The sequence below is a fragment of the Manacus candei genome, unplaced genomic scaffold (genome assembly GCF_025592945.1).
Source record: "Manacus candei isolate 608988 ecotype Guabito, Panama unplaced genomic scaffold, ASM2559294v1 h1tg000049l, whole genome shotgun sequence".
NCBI classification, from domain to species: domain Eukaryota; kingdom Metazoa; phylum Chordata; class Aves; order Passeriformes; family Pipridae; genus Manacus; species Manacus candei.
The window spans coordinates 5,291,570-5,316,827 of record NW_026138097.1 but is presented as its reverse complement, the minus strand read 5'-3'; the positions used below and the strand labels follow the sequence as shown (position 1 = coordinate 5,316,827).

General features: G+C 39.9%; 3 protein-coding genes across 9 annotated transcripts in view; 2 read left to right on the top strand and 1 right to left on the bottom strand.

Moving 5' to 3' along the window:
- Window positions 1–25,258, top strand: part of ADCY1 (adenylate cyclase 1) — a 664,242-nt gene that overhangs the window by 186,011 nt on the left and 452,973 nt on the right. The gene's annotated exons all lie outside the window — the stretch shown is intronic.
- The window catches only part of IGFBP3 (insulin like growth factor binding protein 3), a 37,942-nt gene continuing 14,729 nt past the window's right edge, over window positions 2,046–25,258 (bottom strand). For 2 of the 6 annotated variants that reach the window (XM_051798919.1, XM_051798921.1), the window contains exons 5-6: window positions 4,375–4,474; window positions 2,046–2,250 (exon numbers count right to left, since the gene is read on the bottom strand). In XM_051798919.1, the coding sequence (XP_051654879.1) occupies window positions 4,408–4,474 (67 nt within the window). In that variant the 3' untranslated portion in view covers window positions 2,046–2,250; window positions 4,375–4,407. Of the gene's footprint in view, window positions 2,251–4,374; window positions 4,475–7,499; window positions 7,582–13,000; window positions 13,206–25,258 lie in introns of those variants that run through there. The other 4 variants (XM_051798923.1, XM_051798927.1, XM_051798926.1 and 1 more) reach the window with 4 other exon arrangements.
- Window positions 9,726–15,864, top strand: IGFBP1 (insulin like growth factor binding protein 1). Of its 2 annotated transcripts, XM_051798928.1 has the most exons (4): window positions 9,852–10,289; window positions 11,878–12,056; window positions 13,670–13,798; window positions 14,937–15,864. In XM_051798928.1, exons 1-4 carry the CDS (start codon window positions 9,857–9,859, stop codon window positions 15,066–15,068), a joined length of 873 nt encoding a protein of 290 aa, XP_051654888.1. In that variant the 5' UTR covers window positions 9,852–9,856; the 3' UTR covers window positions 15,069–15,864. The 2 variants fall into 2 exon arrangements, with proteins under 2 accessions (XP_051654889.1, XP_051654888.1); XM_051798929.1 differs by lacking the exons at window positions 13,670–13,798; window positions 14,937–15,864 and adding an exon at window positions 12,621–12,988 and having other exon boundaries at window positions 9,726–10,289.

Below are 25,258 nucleotides of genomic sequence, written 5' to 3'. Positions count from 1 at the left end.
CCCAAACTAAACAACTAGTATTTCTTTGTTTACTGGGCTTGCACTTTCTTTTGTGTCTCTTGTAGACTACTGGAATTTAATGTTAAAGTTTAATGATACAGCTAGTTTTTTGTCATAGTATGTATGCATGCCTTTGAAAGGCTTTGAGAAAGGTACTAGTAGTATGCAATTTCACTACTGTTTAACGTTCATCCTCTAGTGGCAACAATGGCAAATTGCTATTTGGTTAGTGCTTCTTCTTATGGGCAAAGTTACTGTATGAGTTTTTATATTACAGTATCAACATAGTGCAAAAGAAAAAAACTTAAATGGAGCTGTAGAGTCCAACATCTCTGCAAAGAAGTCCTTCTAATTATTATGGACCTTAAGTATGGATTGCAGCTGCTGAGGCTGGAAAAGATTAGGGACTACAGACACCAGATTCTTATGAGACGATAATCCCCAAAGTATCATGTTCTTTAAAATGAAAAGCCCTTTTCCTGCATGGGTGAATGTGAATCAGAGTTGCAACAGGTTCCTGAGCCTTGCTCTTGTCCTGACTTTCAAATGCAACATGGACATGTTTGTAATTTCAGAACAGCCTTCCCACTGAGGGTGTTCTTTTAGGGCAGTATTTTTCCTTTTGGAGTGAAGGTATGACCTTGACCTATGGAACTGTTTTCAGTACACTTGTCCCTCAACGGATATTACACAACCTACCTGCTGAGGGTGACTAAGCATGATGTTGGATGAAGAAGAACAAAAACATTACCAAGAACAGAGGGAAGAGACAGAAATGTCTTCATCCTGGATTTATGAACTTGGCCTTGTTCTCACTGAAGCAATGGTAATACTCCTGTTGACAGAGCTGTGAGTGTTCTGCCAAGCTGCAGTGCTTCTATTGGAGGACGGTATGAAGAGAAAAATATTTAGCACACATAGTTAACATATTTCAGATCTAAATAACAGAGAGCTGGTAACTAAGTCCTTCCTTCACTGATCACAGCTGAACAATTTTAGAATAACTAAAAAAAGTAGAAAACTAAATAAAAACAAATTTTTATTTTTTTCCTCTAAATCACAACATAGTTATGCTCCAGATAAAACCCTGAGTAATAAATCATACGGTAGTGTCACTGACCTATACTTGGTTGTTTTGTCCTGTAAGGCATACAGGCACAAAAGTCTCCCATAGCTCCATCTATTGGTGCACTTCACAATGCCTATTAAAACAGCTCACTCCTCAACACTTCTGACGTATTAGAAACAAATGAACAAACACTGAGCTTAACAGTACCTAGAAAAGTTGGACCAGTTGAAGCAATTGGGTAATATTTTCAAATGTTATTGAAAACTTGAGCTAGGCACATAACCTAGGACCTCACTTAGGATGTAGAACCTGCACTGCCCACCCCCCACCCCACCCAAACCTTGCTCAGGCCTTATACTGCTATGCAATTATGCAAATTTATGCAAAAATTCTGTACAATTAAATTGTATTTAATAGTGGAATCAGTCCTAATGGGTATGCAAGTCCTGTAGAGCTTGACAGTTGCCAAACTCCTGGGTCTGCCCATACATGTGGCTTCATAGCACTTATACCAACCCCACCCCTCCACCCTGAAACGGTATATGCACATGGAGATGCGTAGCAGGCACCACTGAGACAGGATGTATATCTACCTGACTTTAGTTCTAGCAATCTACTGTATAAAACTCTAGGAAGCAGAGACTGCATTTCAAATCTCCTTCTCATCTTAGAACCTTGAAACCAAGCATCCTAGGTCACAAGGCAATCACCATCTCTAGGCTTACTGTGGAGTCAGTGCTTTTAAGTGTTACCTGTCAAAGTTGTTTTACTTTGCCTAAGTGCTCATTAAAAATAAGATCGAACTTGTATCATTCCTCTGGCACTCACCGTCTTGCATCTTTTATTTCTCAGTGAATTTGTGTGATTTTCCTGTTTTACTTCATTTTTATAGAAGAAATTAAAAGAAGGAAGGAGAAAAACATCCTTCCTTACTCCCAGGGAGCAAAAACACAGAGAAAGAAATATCTTTTGTGCTTCTTACTGTTGCTTTAATTTTGATCCCTTTTGTCGTCCTCCACTTCGTCCTTTTGGCCTTTCCTAGCTCTACATGTCCTACTATAACTGGCTTCTGTGTTCAGCTCTTCATGTCATTGCAGGTTTGTCCTTTGTAGTGACCCTCTTCTACTGGCAGACGCCATAATACTTCTAGAGCTTACATCTTTTCCTAAAGAGCAGGTGCCAACAATGACAGAGGAAAAGAAATAGCTCGTACCTCTAATAGGAAAACAAAAGTTCTCTTTCTAGAATTAAAATAATCCAATTTTTTAGTATGGAAATCTGATGTGAATTCACATATAGGAAAGGAAGTATGGGCAGGACTGCTGAAAACTTTACTGGAAGAGGAACTGGATCCAAAAAAAGCACTTATAAGATGCCCAGGTAAAATGGATTTCAAAGTATAATTCCCAGCCAAGAGAGCACCAAGCAATTCATTGCATCATATAACATGCAATTAAATCAAATTGGTGTTGCATGAGAGTATTCATATGAAGGTCATGGGTGCTTTAGTGCTTATTGCTCCTGTCTAAGAAAAATATCACACAAAACCCTAAAACCTGCACAAACCATAACTTAGCAATAGCAAGAAGCTTTGCCACCATAGGAGGGAAGACATTGCAATTAGAAGGCTTACAAATGCAATAAAAAAATTTATTTACAACATATATGCTAATGTGGATACGTGTTATAATTGTGACTGTGTTCAAAGGAAGAAAGAAGGGGTGGAACTGGAATGGTGGAGAAAGAAGTGCCATATGGCATCCTGAATGCCCTTGGGTAGCTGAGAAAAAGTTCACTGAAACTATAGGATTGGAAATTATACTACAAAGGTTATGATGCAAGCATACAAATCAACAGTGCATCGTGACCTTGACTAGTATACTCAGTAGCAGGTGGGGGGTTTTGGCCACCATTGGGAGATGATAAAAATTAATTAAAGAAAACAAATCACAGAGCAAAACCCTTATGTGAGACTAGCAAAGTGAAAAGACTGTGATGACCACACTGGGAGAAGGGATGAACAAGGCAAGCAAAAACACAATATCAGACTCATGGCACCTTAAAGGTCTATTGGCTCTTTCAGTTTCTCAGAATGCAAAATCAGTGGACTTCAAGGAAAATAAGACTTGGACTGCTATTTTAAAAGGTGTCCTTTTTTTGCATATACTTAAGTCTGCAGAACATGTTTTTTTCACTACATAGATATCTTTGAGAAAAATATAAAATCTAAAACTTAAAATATAAAACCCTAGCAAGGGGTAGTGTGCTATATATGAAAATGTAGAAAATTACATTAAAAAGAAGGTGTTGTTTATTTTTGCCATTTTGGCCATGTCATGGTCAACCAGTCACTGATTGTAATAACAGCAACGACAAAAATAAAATTAAATTCTTACTGTTATAGTTATGCATTTAAGAATTTCTACAACAGCTTGATTAATCAGATTTCATGAGAGAAAAGCTTTTGAGATATCTAATGATTCTTTTCTATGCCTGTCTTAGTTTTTACAACTGCCCCACCATCAGCAACCCACTTCCAGTGGGTCACTAGAAGTTTCATTCTTTTCCATGTGACTTTGCTACAGAAGGCAAAATCACAGCGATTTACTGAAGGTAGTCAAATCTTATTTGGAAAGAGAGGCACTCTGCTTTCATCTGTAATGAAGTGCCCTAACAATCTAATCTTGGCTTTTGCTTAGTTTCATTATACATTAATTATATTGATTTTTTTTTTAAATCCAGTAACTCTGTGTGATCTCTGTGTTTGATGGCGGAGATTATTTATACAGTAGGTCAGGCAAATACTCGTGTGACATTCAGTCTTATCTCCAGTGTGATTTTGGTATAATAACAAATTGGATTAACCCTTTCATTCATTTGCAAATTATGATGTCCTCCAAGGAGCCCTAAAACTGGTCATTAGCAGCTTCAGTTTTCTGTAAAATGGTTGTTGAGGGGTATTCACTCAAAAGTACATGCCACACAGGGTGACCTGCCTGACTGGAGGCTGTTGTGCCTCAATTACTTTGTCTATATGCTGTTCTTCTACCTCTGCTCACAAGAAAGCAAGCTCTGTCCCCCTTACACCAAAAAGTTCAGGGATCCCCAGCAGACACCAGCACCTCTGAGCATCTTTGTTCCTCTGGACAGTGCGAACTCGTCTATACCTCACTCTGGATCCCCTGCAGAGTCTCAAATAGTAGATGCTTGTATATTAAGGCTGCAGTGAGCATCAAAAGCTTTCACATTTGATAACTATCAGACACTAAAGCTCAGACAACCCTGATTCTCAACAACAGCTTACCTGGTTTCAGTTCTCTGTGCAAGCCTCAAGCTCTCTAGATTTGACTGAAGTCACAGACTCCTGTCTCTTGACCTCTGGGGAAACAGTAGATGTTCTGAAACCTGAAAAAAGTACTCTTGGTATTACTGGCAACAATATAATTGTAACAATTAATACCAATAATACTGCTGAAATCAGAAATGCCCAAGGACGAAAGGCAGGGACAGATCTCCTGATAAAAGTGGCTGCGCAAACTGTTTTATTTTTGTAAGAACCAGTGCAGAATTGAAAAATCTAAATGTGAAAAGCAATTTTAATTGATAGACATAAATGTGCTGTCCTGTTTTACCAGTATTTATCATTTTGCTGTCAGTAACAGCCCTCTTGCTCTCTTGCTAAGAATTTCAGGCTGCTGTCTCCTGCTCTGCCTGCAGCCCAGGCCCTGTTCTTGCAGCAAGCACAGTTCAGGCATGCTTGTCCCACAGTTTTGGTTTCCCACTTCATAGGATGGATGACCAGAGAAAATGGACCTCTCGACTTACTGTGATCTGGGTCCTATGACTTATTCCTATTTTTATTAGCATTTTTAAAAAGATAAAAAGATGACAGAAAGGCATTTTATATTCAAATTTTAAGAGTAAAATATATTCATGGAGGCTAAAAGTTTCCATGAAACCTCAGAAAAAAAGACCAGGAATTTGAAACATCAGAGGCTCCTCTAGTTTTGGGTTAGAAGTAAGCTTTTTTAAATATTCAGTCTGTCTACTGTGAAAGCAAATATCTACTGTTGTACTTCATGAGGCAGAAACCAATACAGATGAATTATTGCTGGCTGTTTTCCCACAGGCATTTTTCATCTAAGTGGTGGAGCTGACTGTGAATATGATGGCCCTGGTCTGGGACTGGATGTCACTTTTTCTCCATCACTAGTGCCTACTTTTCTCCTACTGCATGTGGATATGCTTGTTCCTGGAAAGCCATGCATTAGTTCAGGGAGAAAGGGGAGTTTTATGTGCAAGCTGGCAGATAACTCACATGACAGATCCAGACATTAAAGTAAGTGGTAATTTTTTGTTACTATCTCAAACTTCACATGAGATGCCTTAATATGTATTTGAAAGTGTTATTATACTTAAGCTGCTTTAAGAGTAAATCTCTGGGGAATTTGCCTTTTCCTTTATCAGCATATGATAAAGCTTTACTTCAGCAAGTAAATCTGAAGGTAGTGAAGGCTGGAGTCTCATCCCATCAGTGCCTACAGCCCCCAGGGACTGCAGTAAAGGGCAAATTACATGGTTAGTGGTGTTCTTTTCTTTTTCTGGGCTCAGAGAGACTGTGGCTGAAGGATACAAAGAGATTTAAACAGCTTATGCTGGTTTAGGTGCCTGGAGCCAGTGCTAAGGGGGTCATTTACGTTTTTCAAAGTCCCTGCTAAGCTATAGCTCACTGTGGTAGGCACTGAAAAGTCTTTATTTCCATGGCTGGTCACAGGAAATACCACTACCTGGGTTTAGTAATGCTGACTACAGCAGAAGGGGTGAAGCAGAAGCTTTCTTTCTGTGTTACTTGTCCACAGGAAATCACACTCTGTAGCATGTTTTCAGCTTTGTCATACCACAGAAACTCAAAGTTTCTGTTTTTTATTTCCAGCTAGGCAAACTCACTACATGAGCAGCTGGCCTATGGTAGCATGACTAAAGGACTTTAACCTGTCTTGCCAGAAGAGTGCAATAGTTTGTAGAAAATAGTTATCTGGCTGGTGTATGCATTCACAACATTGAAAACAAGGTGTTTTATTCAGTGTCCAGACACTTCGGGTGCCACTAAGGAGATAAATTACCATTTCATCTCTTTTTTTTTCATGACCCATGATTTAATGCAAAAAGCCCATACCAGCCTTCCCTAGCTACACTTGCCATGAGACAGCCTCTCACTAGAGTTTCTGCAGTTTTAGTTTTAGGCATTTATAAATTATTTTCCACATTCTAGCAAAATTAATTGCTGGAGAAAAATAGCAAAAGTCAGTCTGCAAAGGTTAGTGCAACGCAGACTTGAAACAACTCCTTATTTGCATCCAGAATCTAATTCTAAAAGTCATTTTTACCCAACTAGAATAGAAAAATAACATCAAATGGCTTATATGTCATTGCCACAAAGTGACAACAATCAACAAATGTGTGCATCAAATTATTCATCAATAACATAAGCACTGTCAATTCGTTGGCTAAAAAATTCCTAATAATCTAGAGAAAAAAAACCATTTTTTTATATGGAATAAATGCAGAGAAGAAACTAGGGTTTTTTTATTTCTATCATAGCTGTTTTCCTTCATATCCTTGATGGATATATGTGTGTGTGTGTGTATGTGTGTGTGTGTGTATCACATAGTAGTTTTGGATATTAAGCTTACAATTCAGGATTAATTTCTTACCTAAAGAAAAATAATGAGGATATTCCACTGGTTGTTTTGCTGTTTTTTAAAACATATCCAGAGAAGCAGTTCCAGCAGGCAATTATTTGACAAGTTACTTGAATTGTTAGTGATTAGTAGAAAAAGATCACTTATTCTCAAATGCATACAAAACTTTACATTTTGTGAGTTACTCCACATGACTTTAAAGAAAAAGAAATTAAAAATCCTTGTCTTTATATAACATGCAAAGTGAGGTCATTGATTAAAAATTATTGAGAAACCAATGGTAAAGATCTTGTAGAAAAGCAATCCTTGCCTAGGATTCATGTGGTGTCTTTTGACAAGTGGTTCAAATTAGGAGTCAACAGTTGGAACACCTAAAAATTACCATCAAAAGTCCTCAGTAAACACAACTTTACATCATGGATGTTTTTAACCTCCTGACTCTTATCTGTTTGTGTTCTTTAAAGCAATGTCAGGGTCAGAGATGGAGATTGGTACATGAGTTGTAGTATTACATCAAACAGAGCCTACATAAACATATACACTGCCTTCACTTCATTGATGTCCCATGACCTATACAAAAACATTACCTTGTTGATCGATACTGCCCTAAATTAACATAATCTGCTCTAACATATGTCCATTACATTTATATAAGTGAAATATGAAGGGACTGATTTTTATGGGTCTACTTTTTTTTACAGAAAAACATCTACTCACAAAGGAAGCTTTAGCAGACTTGAAGGTTTCCTTAGTTTGGTTGCACAAAAGATAACAAGTGAAAAAAAGGCTGAGGCATCATTTCAAGTTAACCTGCAGTCATAAAGGAAACAAAACAAAAAAATCTTCAAAATGTTTTATAATCTGTGGAGAAGGGTGTTGTTTATCTTTTGTTTGTATAACTGGGTAAACTGCAAAAATCTGACTTCTAAAAGGCAGCAAATTTTTAGGAATTGCCTGGGCAGTTCAAATACTGCCAACTGCCTGACAAGAAGGAAAAATATGCCAAAGACCTGAAAATATGATGGTACTTGGGAAGACTGAGAATGAAACTAATGGAAGTTTTGTTATGTAGGCGTGCATGTCAGACAAGGACTCTGTTCTTGCATTAAGTGTCTTTGGTTACCTAAAAATGATGATGATGAGTTAAAAAATCCTTTTTAAGAAATGTTTCACGTGTATCATTAAAAGCAATTTCAGTTCACCTTGGGTTTCTTAGACAGAAGAACTGCAGGCAGGACAGTGACAATCACTTTGTATAGTAATTTCAGAGGCAAGTAGATTATCTTAAGCAGTCAGTCAATGATCCTCAATTCTGTTCATAAAAAGCTATCTAACACAGCAGAGAGAGATACATAGATAAGTGAATGAAGACCTGCGTACACATATCCTAATACATATATGGGTTCTCTGGGTCTTTGTCATTTTGCAACTGGGTCTACTTTCCATTTGTGGTTTTTTCATGTTTCTTAATGAAAGAGACTTAATTTTGCATTGTTTTCTTTTCTTCTTTGGGAGAGGAAAGAAGACATATTTCTGTATATTTTTCATTTCATATTGAATGGTAAGAGAATTTTGATTTTCAAAGACAGGTATACAAGAAAAAATAGAAATTAAAGAGGGAAAGGAGCTTGAAAATTTAATTGCAGTGTTCTGCAGAAATTGTTGTGCTCTAGGTTTTCAACCAAAATTTACTCCTAGACATCCGAAGTCCACAGAATTCTTTTCAAATATGTAAAATTACTTTTTCTTAAAATGTTTAAAAATGCTAATGAGCTTTAAGGGTTGTCAACTTTTGTGTATCTAGAGATCCCTGAAACTATTTGAATTTAAATAAAATACATGAAGTAGTTAAGTGAAAATGTGTCAAGTTGTAAAAATTTGTAATTCATGAGAATACTTTTAAGAAATGAGTTATGAATATAGATGGATAAAAAAATCACTACATGATAAATAAAACCTTTGGTATCAATATCAGAAAACAAAGAGTGAATAACAGAATTTTAAATATGCTCTGCAATTCTTCTTCCCTTTCTTTCACATAAATGATGCATTTACAAAAGAGGACAAGTAAATGTTAAAAAAAAAACCCAACCAAACAAAAAACCCATGCTACATTAGGTGACTTTACAGTAGAATTTGCTATTTCAATCTTGGTACATACTGTGAATACTAGGATAAAATAATCTGTTCAGCACAGTGAAGTTTGAGTACTTATTCTTTCACTGGAGTGACAACTGTTGCATGCAAAGGATAAAAGGAAAGATTTCCCACCCACACCTCCCTCAGGTGATACATGAGGAGATGGAGAGAGTAACAGGACAGACAGAAAAGCAGATATCTAATTAATTTTTGGTCTGTTTGACAAACACTGATTTCCCTCAAGTGCATGTTTTGAGGACTGAAGCTCCTCTCATCCCAGCAGCAGTGGCAAAACTGAGCCAAGGCACAGGAGATCCCTCCAACTTCAGCTGTGCAGTCCTTCCCGAAGGTTAATGCAAAGACTCCTACATGCATGTGTGCAGTGGTTACAGAATCCTCATGGCTTTATTACCCTTGAGGCCTCCTTTTAGGTATGTCAGTGTACTAACTTGCAGCCATATGATGAAAATTAAATAAGGGTTTGTTGCATTTGTTGAAATATTTGTGGAAATACAAAGTCAGTTGCTTCAGTTTCAACGGGATTTCCCTCCTTCCTTTCCCCCCACTGCCTTTTTTTTTTAAAACATTTACATTTTTATGAAATGCCAAGAAAAGGACACATTTGTGACAGGCAAAAGGGCAGGGGATACCCCCCATTCCTCCATTGCCCTCTGCCAATTTCGCCTCCAACCCCCACTACATATTTCCTCGTTAATTGTGCTGGTGCAGAGAGGTGGGGGTGAGGGAATAAAAGCATTCCTTCATGTCTGGAGGAAAGAAAATAGATAAAGGGGGAAAGTAAAAGGGGAGGGGAAGAGTGGCCAGGGACTTGAACCGCCAGTGAAATGATGCTTCTCCAGCCCTCCTGTTCAGATAATAGTTAACTGGGGTTAAAGATTAATAGCCAGGCAAAGCGCTGTATAAATGGCCCGAGTGAGCCGAATGTATGCAAAGTGCCTCCTGGTCCCCAGGCCGCCGAGCTGCCCTCCCGCGCTCCCTCCTCAGCAGCATGGGTCGCCCGCGGTCTGTGCTGCGCCGCTCCTGGCTGCCGGCCCTGCTGCTGCCGGCGCTGCTGGGTCCCCGCCTGGCCCCCGGGCAGCCCGTGCGCTGCGCCCCGTGCAGCCCGGACAGGATCGCGCTCTGCCCGCCCGTCGCGTCCGACTGCCCAGAGGCGGCCCGGCAACCCGGCTGCGGTTGCTGCCAGACCTGCGCCCTCGGGCCGGGACAGCCCTGCGGGGTCTACACGGCCCGCTGCCGGCTGGGGCTCCGCTGCCACGTCCCCGCCGGGGAGCCCCGGCCCCTCTCCGCCCTCATCCAGGGGCACGGGACGTGCCTGCCCGCCAGCGAGGTCGGAGCGATGCGCACGGCAGAGCCAGCAGGTACCGCGTCCCACGTCCCCGCTCCGCTCCGCGCCAGGGAACGCGCCGGGCCGGTCGCTGTGGCGCCGCGCCGGGGGCAGCCGGGGGGTTCAGCGGGCGCGATGCCCCGGAGCCGGCGACGGCGCTGCGGGCGCCGGGAGCCAGGAACAATGAGCGAAGTAAGGCAGGCATCTGAAAAATAGGGAAGCTTGAGTGCATCTTCCGGGGAAACGTGCTCTGACCGGTTCGAGGCGAAGCCAAGAGATGTTCCTAACAAGCTGTTACGCTACTGGCTGCGAGCACGAAAACCCTAAAGTGTAGTGATGGCACAATGCAGAATAATCTCCCAGGTTTCTGGGAAGCTGTAGACAGTTTTTCTTTAGTAGTGAACAGTAAATACAGTAGGACAAATGTTTTCTAGGCTTTGTTTATGTCCATCTCCAGACTAAACAAGCTTGGTGCCTGACTTCATTTCATGAACAAAATGTATCTGGAGTAGTGTAGTGCTAGCCAAACTATCCTCAAGAAAAAAGGCATCTCAAGCATCCTGAGCATATGATGCTCAGGAATTTCTCATTATTTTTCAATTTATTATGATTATTATTTTCATCATCATTAATCCTATGTTCACAAAGTGGTGATTAAGGTAACTCAGTAGCATTACAAAAATAATCGTCATTGATTCAAAAAAATTAGTGGAAGTAAGCGGAACTTCTCTTTTACTTGACAGGGTAGGGAGGACAGGAAACAGTAACTAAACTTTAGTTTAAGCCACATGCATTCAATTTAATTTTATCCTTCCTTCCTCCCTCCCTCCCTTTCTCCCTTCTTCCCTTCCTCCTTCTCCCTCTTCAATTTCCCACCTCCATCTTTTCTTAAACATTGTCAAAGGGTATTTTTTTAGTCCATTGTCTGTTTATAGCCTTGATCCAACGAGTTATTTAGACACATAAAAATTTTGTCCTATGGTGAGTCCCCTGCAAAGAGCTTCTGTTGCTTTAAGTGGGAGAGTTCACGAATGCTGATTTAGGTACTAGCATACAGTCTACGATTAGGCTTCTGACAATCCCTGGCTATTTTATCCACCACAGGCCACCATGAGCTATTGCTGGCTCCTGGGAATTGCTACTCCTTCTTGTATGTGAGGCAAGAAACGGAACAAGGTACAGGTTACTATTGGATGAGGTCTGGACCAGTTCCCCTCATGAATAAAAACAAACACATCACACTGACAAACATCTAAATTCATTAGAAGTTTAACTTCAGTCTTTCCTCATTTAGCCAAGTCTCTACAACCCGCTGTGGTCAAGAAGGTTTTTCTGTTTCTAGCAGACTGGCTGCTGCTCATCTTTGGGATTCACATAATTTCAAAGGATAATAAAATAACTGCCTTGTTAGAGAATAGCTGATGAGTCCTTCTATGAACTTATGACCAAAGTTTAATTTGCCATTTATTATTCCTACAAGATCTACTGCAAAGGATCTGTCTTAGATATTACTTTTTTTTTTTTTTTGGTTGATTCTTCTTCTTGTTCTTCACCTTTTTAACTGTGAGAAATTAATGCGAAAGTTCACTGAAGATGTTTACCTTAATATCATTCATTTCCAGACCCTGTCGAACCTGATGATATGCCTTTGGAAAGCACTGAAATAACACAGGATCAGCTGCTGAACTATCAGTTAATGTTTCCCATGGGCCAGGATAAGTCCATTCCCTGGAATGCCATCACTGCATATGAGAACATGAAAGCAAAGAGAATATCTGAACTCAAGACATGGAAAGAGCAGGTGAGTTTTCTTTGAAACCTTTCAGAGACCATTTCAGTAGATGCTGTTTATTCAGCATACAAAATGAAAATGTGCATGAAATTCTAGCAGTAACTCTGAGATGTCAGTATTTTGGGAAGCTGTCAAACAGACTTTTGGAATATCTTCATCAGATGCTTGAGGAACAGGCAAAATGGCAAAATAGAGTGATAATAACCGGCATGCATCAGATATGTCCTACACAGACTGTGCAGAGGCTGAACTTTTCACTGCATTTACTATCAGATGGCCTCTTAATTTACATGAACCCATATTAAAATCTGGGATTCCTTTTATGCTTTAGTTTTTTAAAAAAGGCATTTTTCACTGGTCCAACACACAGTGAAATAAAAAGGAGTCCTTCCACATAGTTATTGACAAAACACCAATGCAAACCAAAATGTGTCTTTCTATGTCAATTACATGAACGTAGAAAGACAAAAAGCTCAACAATTAAAGTATGCTTAGACACTGCAAAATCTCAGTAGGTAGTGGGGGGGGGGGGGGACACTTTTGCAAGCATGTTTGTGTTCCACTTGAGGGCAGCAGAGAACCACGGTTAGACCCGTCCCCAGCAGCAGCACCCCTGCCTTACGGAGCGGAGTTGGTCGGACACCACAGAAGCCCAGGTTCGTAATGGTCACTGACAAAGTGGAAAAGAAAAAGCAAAAACCTACTAATCATCACCCTACCGTGGGAAGCCTCATTTCCATATCCAGAACAGGACTTAATCACTGATCTAATTTGAACTGTTATGTACGTGTGCTGTTAGCTCCAGTTCTGAACTTTAGGGCTTCTGCTTTTCTCACCCAGAGTCACAGATAAACCGGTTGACTGGAATAGGACAGCTTGTATGAGGGGCTGACACGGGGAGGTTTTGTAAAAGCAGAGGCTATGTTTATTTTTACTCTAAAGTACAAATATTTGTTCAGCCACTTCTCCTCTCCTTACAGTGATTTAAACATATTAGGTACTGTTGATGCACAGCAATTGTGACTTCAAAAAAGAGAGCCAGCAAAATGTGAAAATAATTAATATTGCAAACAGTTCTTCATCCTCAGTTCCAGGCACTTTGGGTTTTGGTCCCAGAGCTACAGGATGGCTCCATGTTGCTTTGGCAACAGTTCTGTCCTGTACAAAAGATAACAAACATTCAAATGTTTGTTCTTGTACCGTCTATATATGTCTTGTACCTATTCTCCATATATCAACAGAGCACAGGGCCATGGCAACCCCAAAAACGTGGCAAGTCTCACGTACCAGTTTCTTAACATGCACGTCCCCATAATAGGAGAGATTGTACCCTCTGAGCAGTAATGTGTTTACTTAGTACAGGTTAAATTTCCTTGTGTGGCAATTTAAGGATTAAAATCCTTAAAGAAAATACCTCAAAGCATAAAAACAAAGGTCTAAATGCAAGACCAGAGTTTTCTGGCTGTGCTCCTCCTAAAACAAGGAAAATTATATACAAAACAGTCTGGTACAGATTATATGCCTAATTTTCAGCTTTTTGCTAGCTTTATTTTGATCACTTTTTGTTTAGCTGATTTCTTTGTGATTTTGGTATTTACAACCTGTGCCTGGTATTCTTGCAGGGTCCTTGCCAGAAGGAGCTCTACAGAGCCCTGTATAGATTGGCGAAGGCTCAGCAGAGAAGTGGAGGGGAGATTTACAAATTCTATTTGCCCAACTGCAACAAGAATGGATTTTACCACAGCAAACAGGTGCGTGCCTTTTTTCCCCTATCTGCTCACAGCAGCGCTGAGACTAGCCTGATACAGCCAACCCTTTCACATCTGCTCCCAAACTCCCACGTTTGCAGCTGCTGGACAAGCAGGTTGTGAAAACAGGGATATTTTGTAGTGGGAGCAGATGGTTTGTTCTTCTCTTTAAAGTGAGCCACATGCTGGAAGCTGACAGCAATGGAGGTAGGAGTCTTTTCCATTCACAGAACAGGTGCACTCAAAACCTTCTCTAAAATATTTTAACCCTATCTGCTCCCAGGACAAATCAAGCTCCATGTGCCTGATTTGTTAGCATAGTTCCAGTTGATATTAATTCATTATATCCACCATATTACCTGCCAAAGCCTGTTGAATATATAATAATCACTATGTAAAGGGGAGTCTCAGCTCCCAGGCAATGGAAACTCACGTAGGCAGTGAAAAACTCTTTGGAGCAAAATTAACCTTGTAAAGCAGAAAAAATTGATTTGTGCTGCCTGTGGACTAGCTTATTTGCTCATTTCCATTATACTATCAAAAAAAGCCACTGCAAGTTAAAGTGAGAGTAATCTGCAAACCCAACTAAAGCTCCAAACTTCAAGCCACGCTTTGTAACCACAGTTCATCCACACAAATTTAGTAGGTCTGCATAAATCTGTGTTGCCGAGACTCCTTGTTTTGGGGTATGTGACTCACAAACACTGTGACCTTGGGATCTAATCAAGCACAAACAGAAATCTGTTTAATGCCCTCCCTAAGAAAAAAAACAACCCACACCACCTTGCATTAAGAGCCAGACCATTCAGCCACTGCTCTCACCCTACCAGCTTGTAAATTCTGCCATCCTTCCATTTCTCATGCTGGAAGATACTGCTGTTTTCTACTACTGTTTGCTAAGGAATGGGCAGTTTTAAATCTGAAGTTGCTCTTGTGGTAGCTGAGCTCGAGTCTTGGTTCCCTAGCCAAGTGTGTTGTTCAAGAGGCTCTGCGGACCACTGCATTCAAAACAAGTCTGTCCATGGCAGGTCCCCACCTTCTGATCCTAGTTCTGTCCAGCACCTCTACTTGCAGTGTCTCACAGATAATCTTCTGCTTACAGTTACTTACTGTGATTTTTGTTTTGCTAATAACATTCTAGTGTGAAACTTTACTGGATGGAGAGTCTGCTGAATGCTGGTGTGTCTATCCAAAAAGTGGCAAAAGAATTCCTGAATCTCCAGAAATTAAAGGAGACCCAGAATGCCAACAGTATCTCAACTCACAAGAATAAAACCAAGTTTTCTGGGGGCCTGTTCTAGTCAGGAGGTGTTTCAGTCAGGAGCCATTTCACTAATGTAGTTCTGTGCACCTGATTTTCAATGTATGAGTAATGCCATAAAGTAACATTTTTACTGCACTGAGATTGCCTAGATGCTCAAGTGACAAATATGAGCAACTGCAAGATCAAATTCTATAATCTTGTATATTTTGTTCTTATAATATTATAGATATCCTCATATGTAAAGCTGTTGAATTATTTATTTCACAGTACATGTATTTTTGTCTCTATGTGTTGTTACTAATTTATATTCTCAAACATGATATGTAACATTCTTCATAACTCGATATGTAAATACTTAATATTATTGCTCTTAAATGTATACAACGTATGTTGGAGGAATGTTGCTACTTAACACTTCAAATGGTATACTATTGGGAAAATTGCTTGTAAACTTGCATTTTTTGTACTACGTATTTATAGTGTCAAACTGAATTTTAAAAAATAAACTTCAGTAGAGAGCATGCTTAGAAACTCACTTAAAACCTGTTTTGCATATATATCATGTTACTTTTGCACCTCTGTTTCAATGTCAAGCTGTTTCTTAAAAAAGAAAGTCTTAACCTTAATTACATACTGAAGCTCCTGATGGGACGGTATTTGTATCTATTCTTCAAATATATGCACTGGATAAATGGCAAAACACAAGAGGATATTCTGCACCACCTTTGACAGGTGTAAGTCATTCACATGTTGACAATGTCATGTTATTTAAGATGAACTATTAAATAACGTCTTCTACTTTGTCCCTGTCTCTTGTTTTCTGCATGGTCCCATTCAACAGTCTGACCTCAGCAGGAAAACAGACAAAACTCTTGCAAATCTGCCTCCTGAATGTCGATCTCCTTTCCTGAAATGAGTTTTCTTCTTTTGCTCTCCTTGCCCCATTCCCCTTCTCCTGCCCTCTCCAATCCCAGCTGCGTTCTGCAAGCCCTGGGCGAAATTTCAGCCTCCAAGGGAAGTTATTAAAAGGCTTTCTGGATAGGAAAGCTGAATGTCTTCATTCACTCAAAAGCCCAAGGCAGCAGCATTAGTGTATTTAAAAGATAACATCAAGACTAGAAAGAGTCATTTCCTGCACAGAAAGTCAGAGGTTGTAAAAGGGAGGCTGGGGAAAAACTCTTTTTGCTGAAAGCAGAGAAGAGGGTCCCCTTGGCTTGGGATATGGTCCCTTTCCCTTCCCCATGTTACTTCGACTGAGTAGTTGCAGAGAAAAAGAGAATGTAAGTAACTGCCATGCCAGCTTCAGGTTGAGTTTGTCCACGAAAAACCTGGTGTGGGAGTTAGCAAGTCCCAGAGGTGAAAATAGGCTGCACCAACCCTTCCTAGGAAAACAGCCTGAGAGGAGAGTGATAACATTTTCTAAGAGCTGGCAGGAGTGAAACTCACCATAAAATCCTCCCGCCATTTATTGGCACAAGATTTGGAGTTTAAATGGGAGAGGGAAGCAGCTTGTAGAAACTTCAAAGCCAAAGCGTGGAGATCTCTGCTCTCCCGATCATGTTTCTGTGGCATTGTATGTTGCGCCTGCTGAACGTGTTGGCTGTATGTGCATGCCAATGTCAGCTGATCCAACTGGGGTGTATTAAACTGCTCCAAATTTAAAAGTATGGGTATACTACTGACCTTCTTTGTGGAGTCTTTTGAGATCTTTCCAAGGAAAGCATGTAAAAGCAGTTGTCGGCATTGGTATAAGTAACTAATGCCTAACCTCCCTGTAATGAGCTCCTGCGAGACCCGGTTACAACTATGTTACAGCATGGCATTCACTGTGTCAAAATGCTTGGCAATCACTGTATCAAAATAATGAAGCAGCAAATTTGGACAGAATTTTGTAGTCTTTTCATGGAGTCTACTCAGCACTGAACAACTGTTGTGTGGCATTGCCAAGGGAAAATGGTGAAGAAAGGCAGGGAATTCATAAACTCACAGCTACAGGACTTAAGAGCACTCTGACTCCTCTCACCCCACAGACCTTTATGTAAAGGTTGATATCTAAAGAGCAGAAATTAGTTCTTTTTGTTGGGGTCTTTATATATATATAGGGGAAAGGTTCATAATGTTAATAATGTTTAATAGTCTATTTGTGGTATAGTAATCTAGTGGACAGCTACTTATGGTGTTTTGCAGGGTGACAGGTTCCCATCCTAGCTGCAAGAAATTAGTTTTTAACAGGGAGAGGGATTTAGACAAACTCTTTCCTTTAATTGTTAAATACCAGAAACAGAAGTTACTTCATACACCAGGCATGACAGATCAGTTTCTCAGAGGAGCTTAGTCCCTTACCTCCTACTGAAAGTAGCAGGGAAGGGGTGCTTCCTTATCTACAGTCTGGCCTCATGTGACATCTTGCCAGGACTCACCAGGACAGACGTCTGCTGAGCTTTTCTGGAGCGGGCTGTCTGACTTGGGCCAGACTCTTCCATATACTGGGATTAGGACTAATGCAAGGAGGCAAAGCAGGCAAATTTTATATCCTCTATCACAGTGCTGCCAGGAGCTTGGACCATAGATGATGTCATGATTTGTCCTAATTTTTATGATCAACCTCAATGATCAGGGTGAAAAATCGAAGGTCTGCAGTTTTCCTGGTTTACTGTTCATAGGGCAGTTTGGTTTTCCTTTTTTTTTTTGGCATGTGTCAGCCAGCAGTCCTGGCTTCAATGTGTGGCTGTTGCAAAGGTGTCCCTCCTGCACTGGCAAGATAAGCCTGAGGGGAATGAGCGGGCAAACAAGAAAGGCAAGAAAGGTGCTACAGGACTCTCTTAGCAGCTCAGGTCACCTGGCATGCAGCTGGATGTATAAAGGGGATGTACTGTTCCTCATTAATTTAGCTCCTCCCTTCATATCTGCTTGCACTTCTACTCTACTTAAAAAAAAAAAATAGTTGGTGGGAAGGTCTTCAGTGAATATCTGTAATGTTTGGTTCATGTTATCTGAGAACCCTACCCACCCAGTTTGTGCTTCTTCCTGCCAAAGCCCTGCCAGGTTAGCTGCAGCAGGGTTTGTTCCAGCCATGCCTCCTCCTGCCCATGGCTTACTGCCAGCTGCAAAACGCTCATAGCACAGAAGTGAGGTCACTGCCCTCTGCACTACATTTTCTACTCTCCATTTCCCCCTGACGCTGTCCAAGACAACCTAAAATCACCTGATAGTGGGCCCTGCTCATACTGAGTCAATTCTGCTTATCACTTTGGTGTACAGCAGAGACACATTTGTGTCAGCTAGAGCTGGTAGAAGGTGAGGGAAGAGAAAGGAGGAGAGAAAGAAAATGGTGGTGAAGGGCAGCCTACTCTAACACTGAAGGCTCGTCACCATCCCTGTCACTTCTCTACCATAAGAATACATACTTTGAAAAGACAAAACTTAGTCAGGGAACACTTTCTACCGACCCAGTCCAAAGTGCAATTAGATATTGAGCACATGAAGATTTAGCCTTTTCCTTTACAAAACAAACATATTCCTTCAATCTTGCACTTGCTAATGAGTCTTAAACACAGACCAAAATAAAAATGCAAATAGAAAAAATGCATTACATATAGCTTGCTTTCCTCAGAGAAGAAAAGCAGGATGATAAAGAATGGTACACGCCAGAGGCTTGTCACAGGATTTAGTGCATTCCTGGAAAGCACTCAGCTCCCAGAGAACTAGATATTACATTGGATCCCAAACAAAATGCTAAAACAGAGCAGTTTTCTTCTGCAAAGTCAGAACAAAAGATGTTTGTGCTTTACTAGCAGTCTAGCAGCATCAACTTTTTAGATTTATAAATGCTATTTTTTATACCCATGTCATTGCTTTGCTATCGCAAAATAACGCTGATGTCTAATCCCTGCCCAACCCATAATAATAATAGTAAAAAATCTCTGTTTAAAAAAAAAGAACCAAGTGACTCATTTCAAGCGAGACTTTTAGCCCATGCTGCATATTGAGCAGTCAAGTCCTATGCCTGTTTTTACACACCACTTTTTAGGTTGGTCTACTTTTCCTCAGCTATCACTCCACTGATAAAACACTAGCCTAAACAGTCTCCCAGGCTGCACTGACAACAGATGCATGTGTCTATTGACACATTTTGCATTTAGGGTTGTTGTACATTGCATCAAGAATTGGGTAGGTATTTAGACTGCACAGGAAAGTAGGGTATGAGCAACTTAATAAACACCTAATTGTGTTTAGCACATTTGACATTCTAACAATTGGGTAGACAGTATATATTGAGTAACAGTACCAGAGTTGGTGCAAGTGGAAGGCTTCTCTTACTGAAATGCCACCCTGTATTATCTAGTCACACTAAGGTAAAGGTGGGAGGGGAGGAGAGGATCTGCTAGGAGTACAGACAGTTCATTCTGTATTACCGAAAAGTACCAAAAACAACAGCAGTGGAGCAGGAGCCCAGACACACCAGCACTTGTACTCTGAGTAATGAAAACATCTCTGACAATAGCTCTCTCAACAAACTATGGCTTTATTTTATTTTCCCTCCTTTCCTCCTCTCTTGACCCATCTCCTCCCTCAGGGTTCATCTGCAAGTAAGCTACTGTGAAGGTTCAGGGAGAGGGGCAGCCTCCTGCAGAAGAGGTGTGGGAGTAAGGGTGCTTGTCATGGATATTGAAGTAAGTTCAAACAAACGAATGTAAATTTAGTCAGTTCCGCATCTTGGCTGTTTAATTTTGAAAAGTTTCTGCTCATCTTTTCATACTCCCTCTTGGATTATCACGTATGAGTGGTAGCATGGGCAGCACAGCCAAGACAAGGCACACAGGGGAAGGCAGGGCCGTGCACATGCTTGGCTCCTTGCCACTTCCTTACCAACCACATTTCCCATCAGGGACAGTGCCTGACCAACAGACTTCCCTTTTCCAGCAGAGCCTCCCTCCTGTTGTTTTGCCATGCAGAACACAGCATGGGCAGTCGTCCTTCTGCTCTCAGTCTCCTTCAACTGCTCTTAAGCTAACAAAGAGCAGCCTATTTGTGCCTACACTGAGGTTTCTAATTCTGCAATTATGCCAAGGGTGACATGATTTTTTTTCTCTCTCACTGATGGTGCTTTGTAGTTCACCAGGTTGATGCGTAGATGCTTAGTGTGGGATGTCTCTGGATGCATAGAGAAAATGCTGGCTGTGTCATCATCTTCTTTCATATTTTCATATCTGTGTTTTACATGCAGCTTCTGTTTATTGCTGCTTTGGCAACTGAGCCCTCACCATTTAGCTTCAGCAAGGGAATAGAAAAAAAGATCAGCAACACGTAGGGGTAACATAGCAACTCTATGGCAGGATCTGAGGGTTGAAGACTGCTTTCAGCACCCACGTAATAAAACAGTAATCAGCTTTCCAAGCTCAGTCAGTTAGGTCTTTTTTACTGGGTGCAAGTTACACGATAGCTAGCAGACAAAGGAAACAAGTCTTTACCTTGAATAGTCTCTGTATGACATAAGCAGGTAAAAATAACCTCTTCCCTCCAGTTGCAAGAAATGAGGGAAATGCACTCTCAGCTTGGCTCTCATAAGCAAGTCACTCCACTACCTCACTTTTGAAAGGTCTTATCACACATGGCTGTGGGAAGCAGTCCTTCTCAATGACATTTTCTTTAGATTTTTTTTCCAGGATAACAGATTTTTCTGGAGGAAATCTCAGCTTCTCTCTGCAGCAATAATTTTGCTGCTTTTCTTTCCATACCCACTAATGGAGAGAGCAGTGGGGTGAAATTAGCCATGACAGAGAAAGGCTCTTAAGGAATTTAGATAGGTCAGCAGAAGTGGAGAGTCAGGATACACAGAGCAGCAGGACATGCATTCTGCAAGGATAAACTGAGATTTGCAGCATTATCCTCTGCTCCTGCTAATACTTGGTCTCTATTTTTTTTTCAGCTGCAACTTTCTGCCTTGAAGTCATTTGCATTTTTTAATATATGTACAGGATAAAAGCAGAAGCAAAGCTTTTTCAATGGGATTTTCTCTAAGGCTGGTATACACCAGCTTCTACATCTGCAAAATCTGAACTGGAAGCAGTAATACCTAAAATGAGGAGTTTTAAAACTAAATGGTCTTCTAGTGAAAAAAAATTTGCACTACTTTGCCATTTTACCAGGAAATTTCCTTTCTGGCAGAAAAAGGGGTAACATTTTCTCAATCAATGCATTGTATAATGTAGACAATCTCATGTACTGGGACAAACTCGGGACACCAAGCTGGTACATCCTGACTGGTTCATAGGATCAAAGGATGGTTGAGGTTGGAAGGGATCTCTGGAGGGGACCTGGTCCATCCCACCCTGCTCAACCAGGGAACAGTTGCCTAGGACTATGTCCAGGTGGCTTTTGAGTACCTCCAGGGATGGAGACTCCAAAATCAAATGGTTAAATACATTCCAGTTATAAGAAGATACCCAGATCCATGGGATATATCAAAAGACTTCTCTTCTAATGGCCTTAAACAAAACCAATGTTCCATGCTTGCAGATGAAGCCATTACTGATACTAACCACAAAAAAACTTGCCCTTGGAATACTGTGATATCTTTTTGGATCTTATTTTTGGATATCTCAGAAAAAAAAAAGTCACAGTTTGGGAAGAAACAGGAGTCAGTCTTTTCTAATATAGGAAGCAAGCATATTATTCTGATCAAAATTAATAGAAGTGAAGGGTTTCTAAAGGCACAGCAGGACCATGCAGAAAACAGCTACCTATATAAACATTTCATTTGGAATACTAATATGCTTTGGCATACACAAAAATTGCTCAGTACCTTCCAAACTTTAAATATAATTCCTATTGCTAGGATGTGAAATCTCTGTGGAGCCATCCTTGCTTACAGTAACTAGAGATACACAAAAATGATTTCCCAAAAGGTTTCAAAAACCATTGCTTAAATTTAGGGCTCAGTTCAACAAGGAATTATGCTGTGTTAAGTTTTCCATTGAATTTAGTAATAAAAAGTTCAGACTGTACTAAAAATGAATTAATTATGTGGTTTTGGTATTCATTGAAGCCTCCTTCCCTAGTACACAAATAGCTAACACTATGACCTAAAGGGTGTGTATGTCAAAAAGGTGGAAAAGAATATTCTGGGCTCCAAAAACTATAGCATAGAACATCTATTAAAAAAAAGAGAACTTCTTCAAATAATTTTTAAGATAATAGTGCTGCCTGCAGCCAGCTTTAACTTGCATTACAGTCAATGGTCAATTACAGGGACTTATGCAGCTATTTATTACACTTGTTAAAATAAATACTTACCACATCAATCTGGGCTACATATGGTACCCATGCAACATACCAAATATGCTCAAAAAGAAATCAGCAAGTTTTGCAGTACATACTTGGAGCTTTTGTAGTGCCCTGCCAGGCAAATATTTGAGGTGTAAATAATGTTTGCAGTTAAAAGGATTTTTCTGAGACTTCTTAATATTAACCCAGATCACGTGAGATTCTTGAAAGAGCTTACTAAAAACTAGAAAAAAGCTGTTCAATAATAAAATATACCACCTGAACTGAAGGCAGTGAAGGCACCAAGATAAGAGGTATTTTTCTAATGCATTGGTTCCATTTCTGTCATGAAACCCAAAGTTCTCCCCTCACTGTAGCTCTTAGCAGGAATCATTTCTAACCTGTGCATGGAGGGAACTCATCTTCCTCTGAACTGATACTGACCCATATATTTGCTTCAGGCTGCCTACATTCTGCTGTTTGGATGTAGATCACAAATATATTTGTTTGAATTGCAGCCTGGCTCCCTTAGCCATAAGAAAAATCTTCAAATGACAAGTACTCTTGTCTATTGAATTGAATGCTTGTCTTCATAGAACTAGGAATGTTAAAAAAAAAATAAAAAAGGAAAAAGTCACCACTGATTCTCTTAATCTTAAAAAGTTAAATTTTTGGGGGGGATAATAATGTCATTTTGCATTGAATACCAATTTCATACCATTTCATACCAATGTTAACTGATAGGAACATCAGATTGGCAATGGCAAGTATCCAATACTAGTGCAAGCAACTGTGTTTGTAAAATATATTTAAAAGGCAACTTCTGAAAAGAAGGAAGCTTTAAATTAAAGGTGAGAAATTTTTGGGGGGGGGGCTATTTTTACACACAATTTTTATTTTAAAGACATCTGTTGGAAGCAAAATAAAACTGACTCGCACAACCATGCAATTCTTTAATTTTTCCCCCCTTGTGGCTGTATGTTTCCTCTGTTACATACTAAAGACCATTAGAAGGCGCTGACCTAAATCAGCTGAATGCCATTTCTTAAATAATTCATGCGACAGATTGCTTGCTTGAATCAGTTTGAGTTCCTTGAGATGGTTTCCTTGGGTCTTTTATAAAAAAATATCACTTAAGGACCTTTACTAGTCAGCTTCTTCTGTATTTCATGGAATCATAGAATCAGGTGGGTTGGAAGGGACCTCCAAGATCATCAGGTCCAACCCTTGACCCACTACCGCCATGGTTACTAGACCATGGCACTAAGTGCCACATTCAGTCGCTTTTTAAAAATCTCCAGGGATGGAGAATCCACCACTTCCCTGGCCAACCCATTCCAATGTCTGACCACCCTCTCCATAAAGAAATTCTTTCTAATATCTAACCTAAACCTCCCCTGGCACAACTTGAGACCATGCCCTCTTGTCTTGAACCATTTGTTTTAAATGGCAGGGAAAAACATAAAAAGCTTAAATACTTGACAAAATACCCAAATCAGAAATCTTGTTCACAGGTTGCTAAAACATTCTTGCATACTTGCAAAATGTGGCTTGCAATGGCCACTTTTGATAAGAAACTGACTTCTGTTTTCAGAAGGCTCACCAGATAGCAATTAAAAAAAACAGGCAAAATATTCACTTTGATTAACTCAATTCTTATTTTTCTATCTATGATTATGCCCAAATAGTGGTGTAAATATAACTTTCTTCTCTCTGTGAAATTACTTGAAAGGAATTGGTTTACAAATTTAAAAAAAAAAAAAAAAAAAGGCCCAGCACTTATTATTTTGCCAACAAATCTCTGCAGGTATTACACTTGCTTCAGCAACAAAAATATTGCAACAAATCTTCACCTTACAACACTTTATGTAATCATCTGTCGGGAAATCTGTATTAGCCTGCAGTAAGCATCACTTCATGTATATTTTTTTCTTACTCTGAGGTTATAAAATTTCAGTTTTATCATGATGTGAACTCATTTAATTAGACAGAAATTGGAAAGATGTGCAGAATGCACATAGGGTTGTTCAGCTAATACATTAATAGTAAGGCTTTAAACATCTGACTTATAGTGCTTGGCTGCCTCAGTCCTGGTGAACTGCAAAACCAAATCTTTCCCTGTCAGAGCTTCAAGACATTTGCCACTGCTGGCAGGAAAAAGGATGGTTGTAATTCATGCAGTGGGTAAGGAATGAGCTCCTTGGCCCCATGGTCTCTCTTCCGTCACACAACCCCTGACCCATCAGCGTGAAACCCACTGTCCTCAGTCTTCATAGAGTTCCCAACTCAACAAGAAATTACAGAGTTGATGGCTTCTTTTTTCTACAGTGACATCAAACATTTATAGTGACACATATAAGAATATATATTTATATAAATATATAAAATATTTATATAAAATATATAAATAAATACATATACAAAATATGGCATTACTTTCCAGAGATGTTACATTTCACAGTCTACCTTTCATTATCCAGATTTCATTGTCATACAGAATTTTCCACAAAGTTCAGTAAACAATCAGCCTCAAAAAAATAATGTTGCCAAAGCCTTCCTTATGTGAAAGCATCACATACCACAACAAAACCAAATAATTTCTCTTCCAATTAAAAAGACACATAACACCATGGAAGACAGCTAGTTTAAATATTTAAACTCAATGGTGCTTAGATGCAGGCAAATGATTTCTGCCATAGTCAAATCAAGCAACAATTGTGTGTAGCATAAACGAAGTGTCTCAACACCCAGGGCCCACAATCCCCCCGTTTTGTCAGCATTGTTTTGAAACAGGAGTTCCTCGTACAGAGTATGTGCTTTGGTAGAATGTACCAAGACAACACCTTTTCAAAATAAATAAGCAAATAAAAAGGCTGGTACTGTGATGGCAATTTTTTTGTCCATGAATATTCTGTATTAGTGTGAGCAGGAAA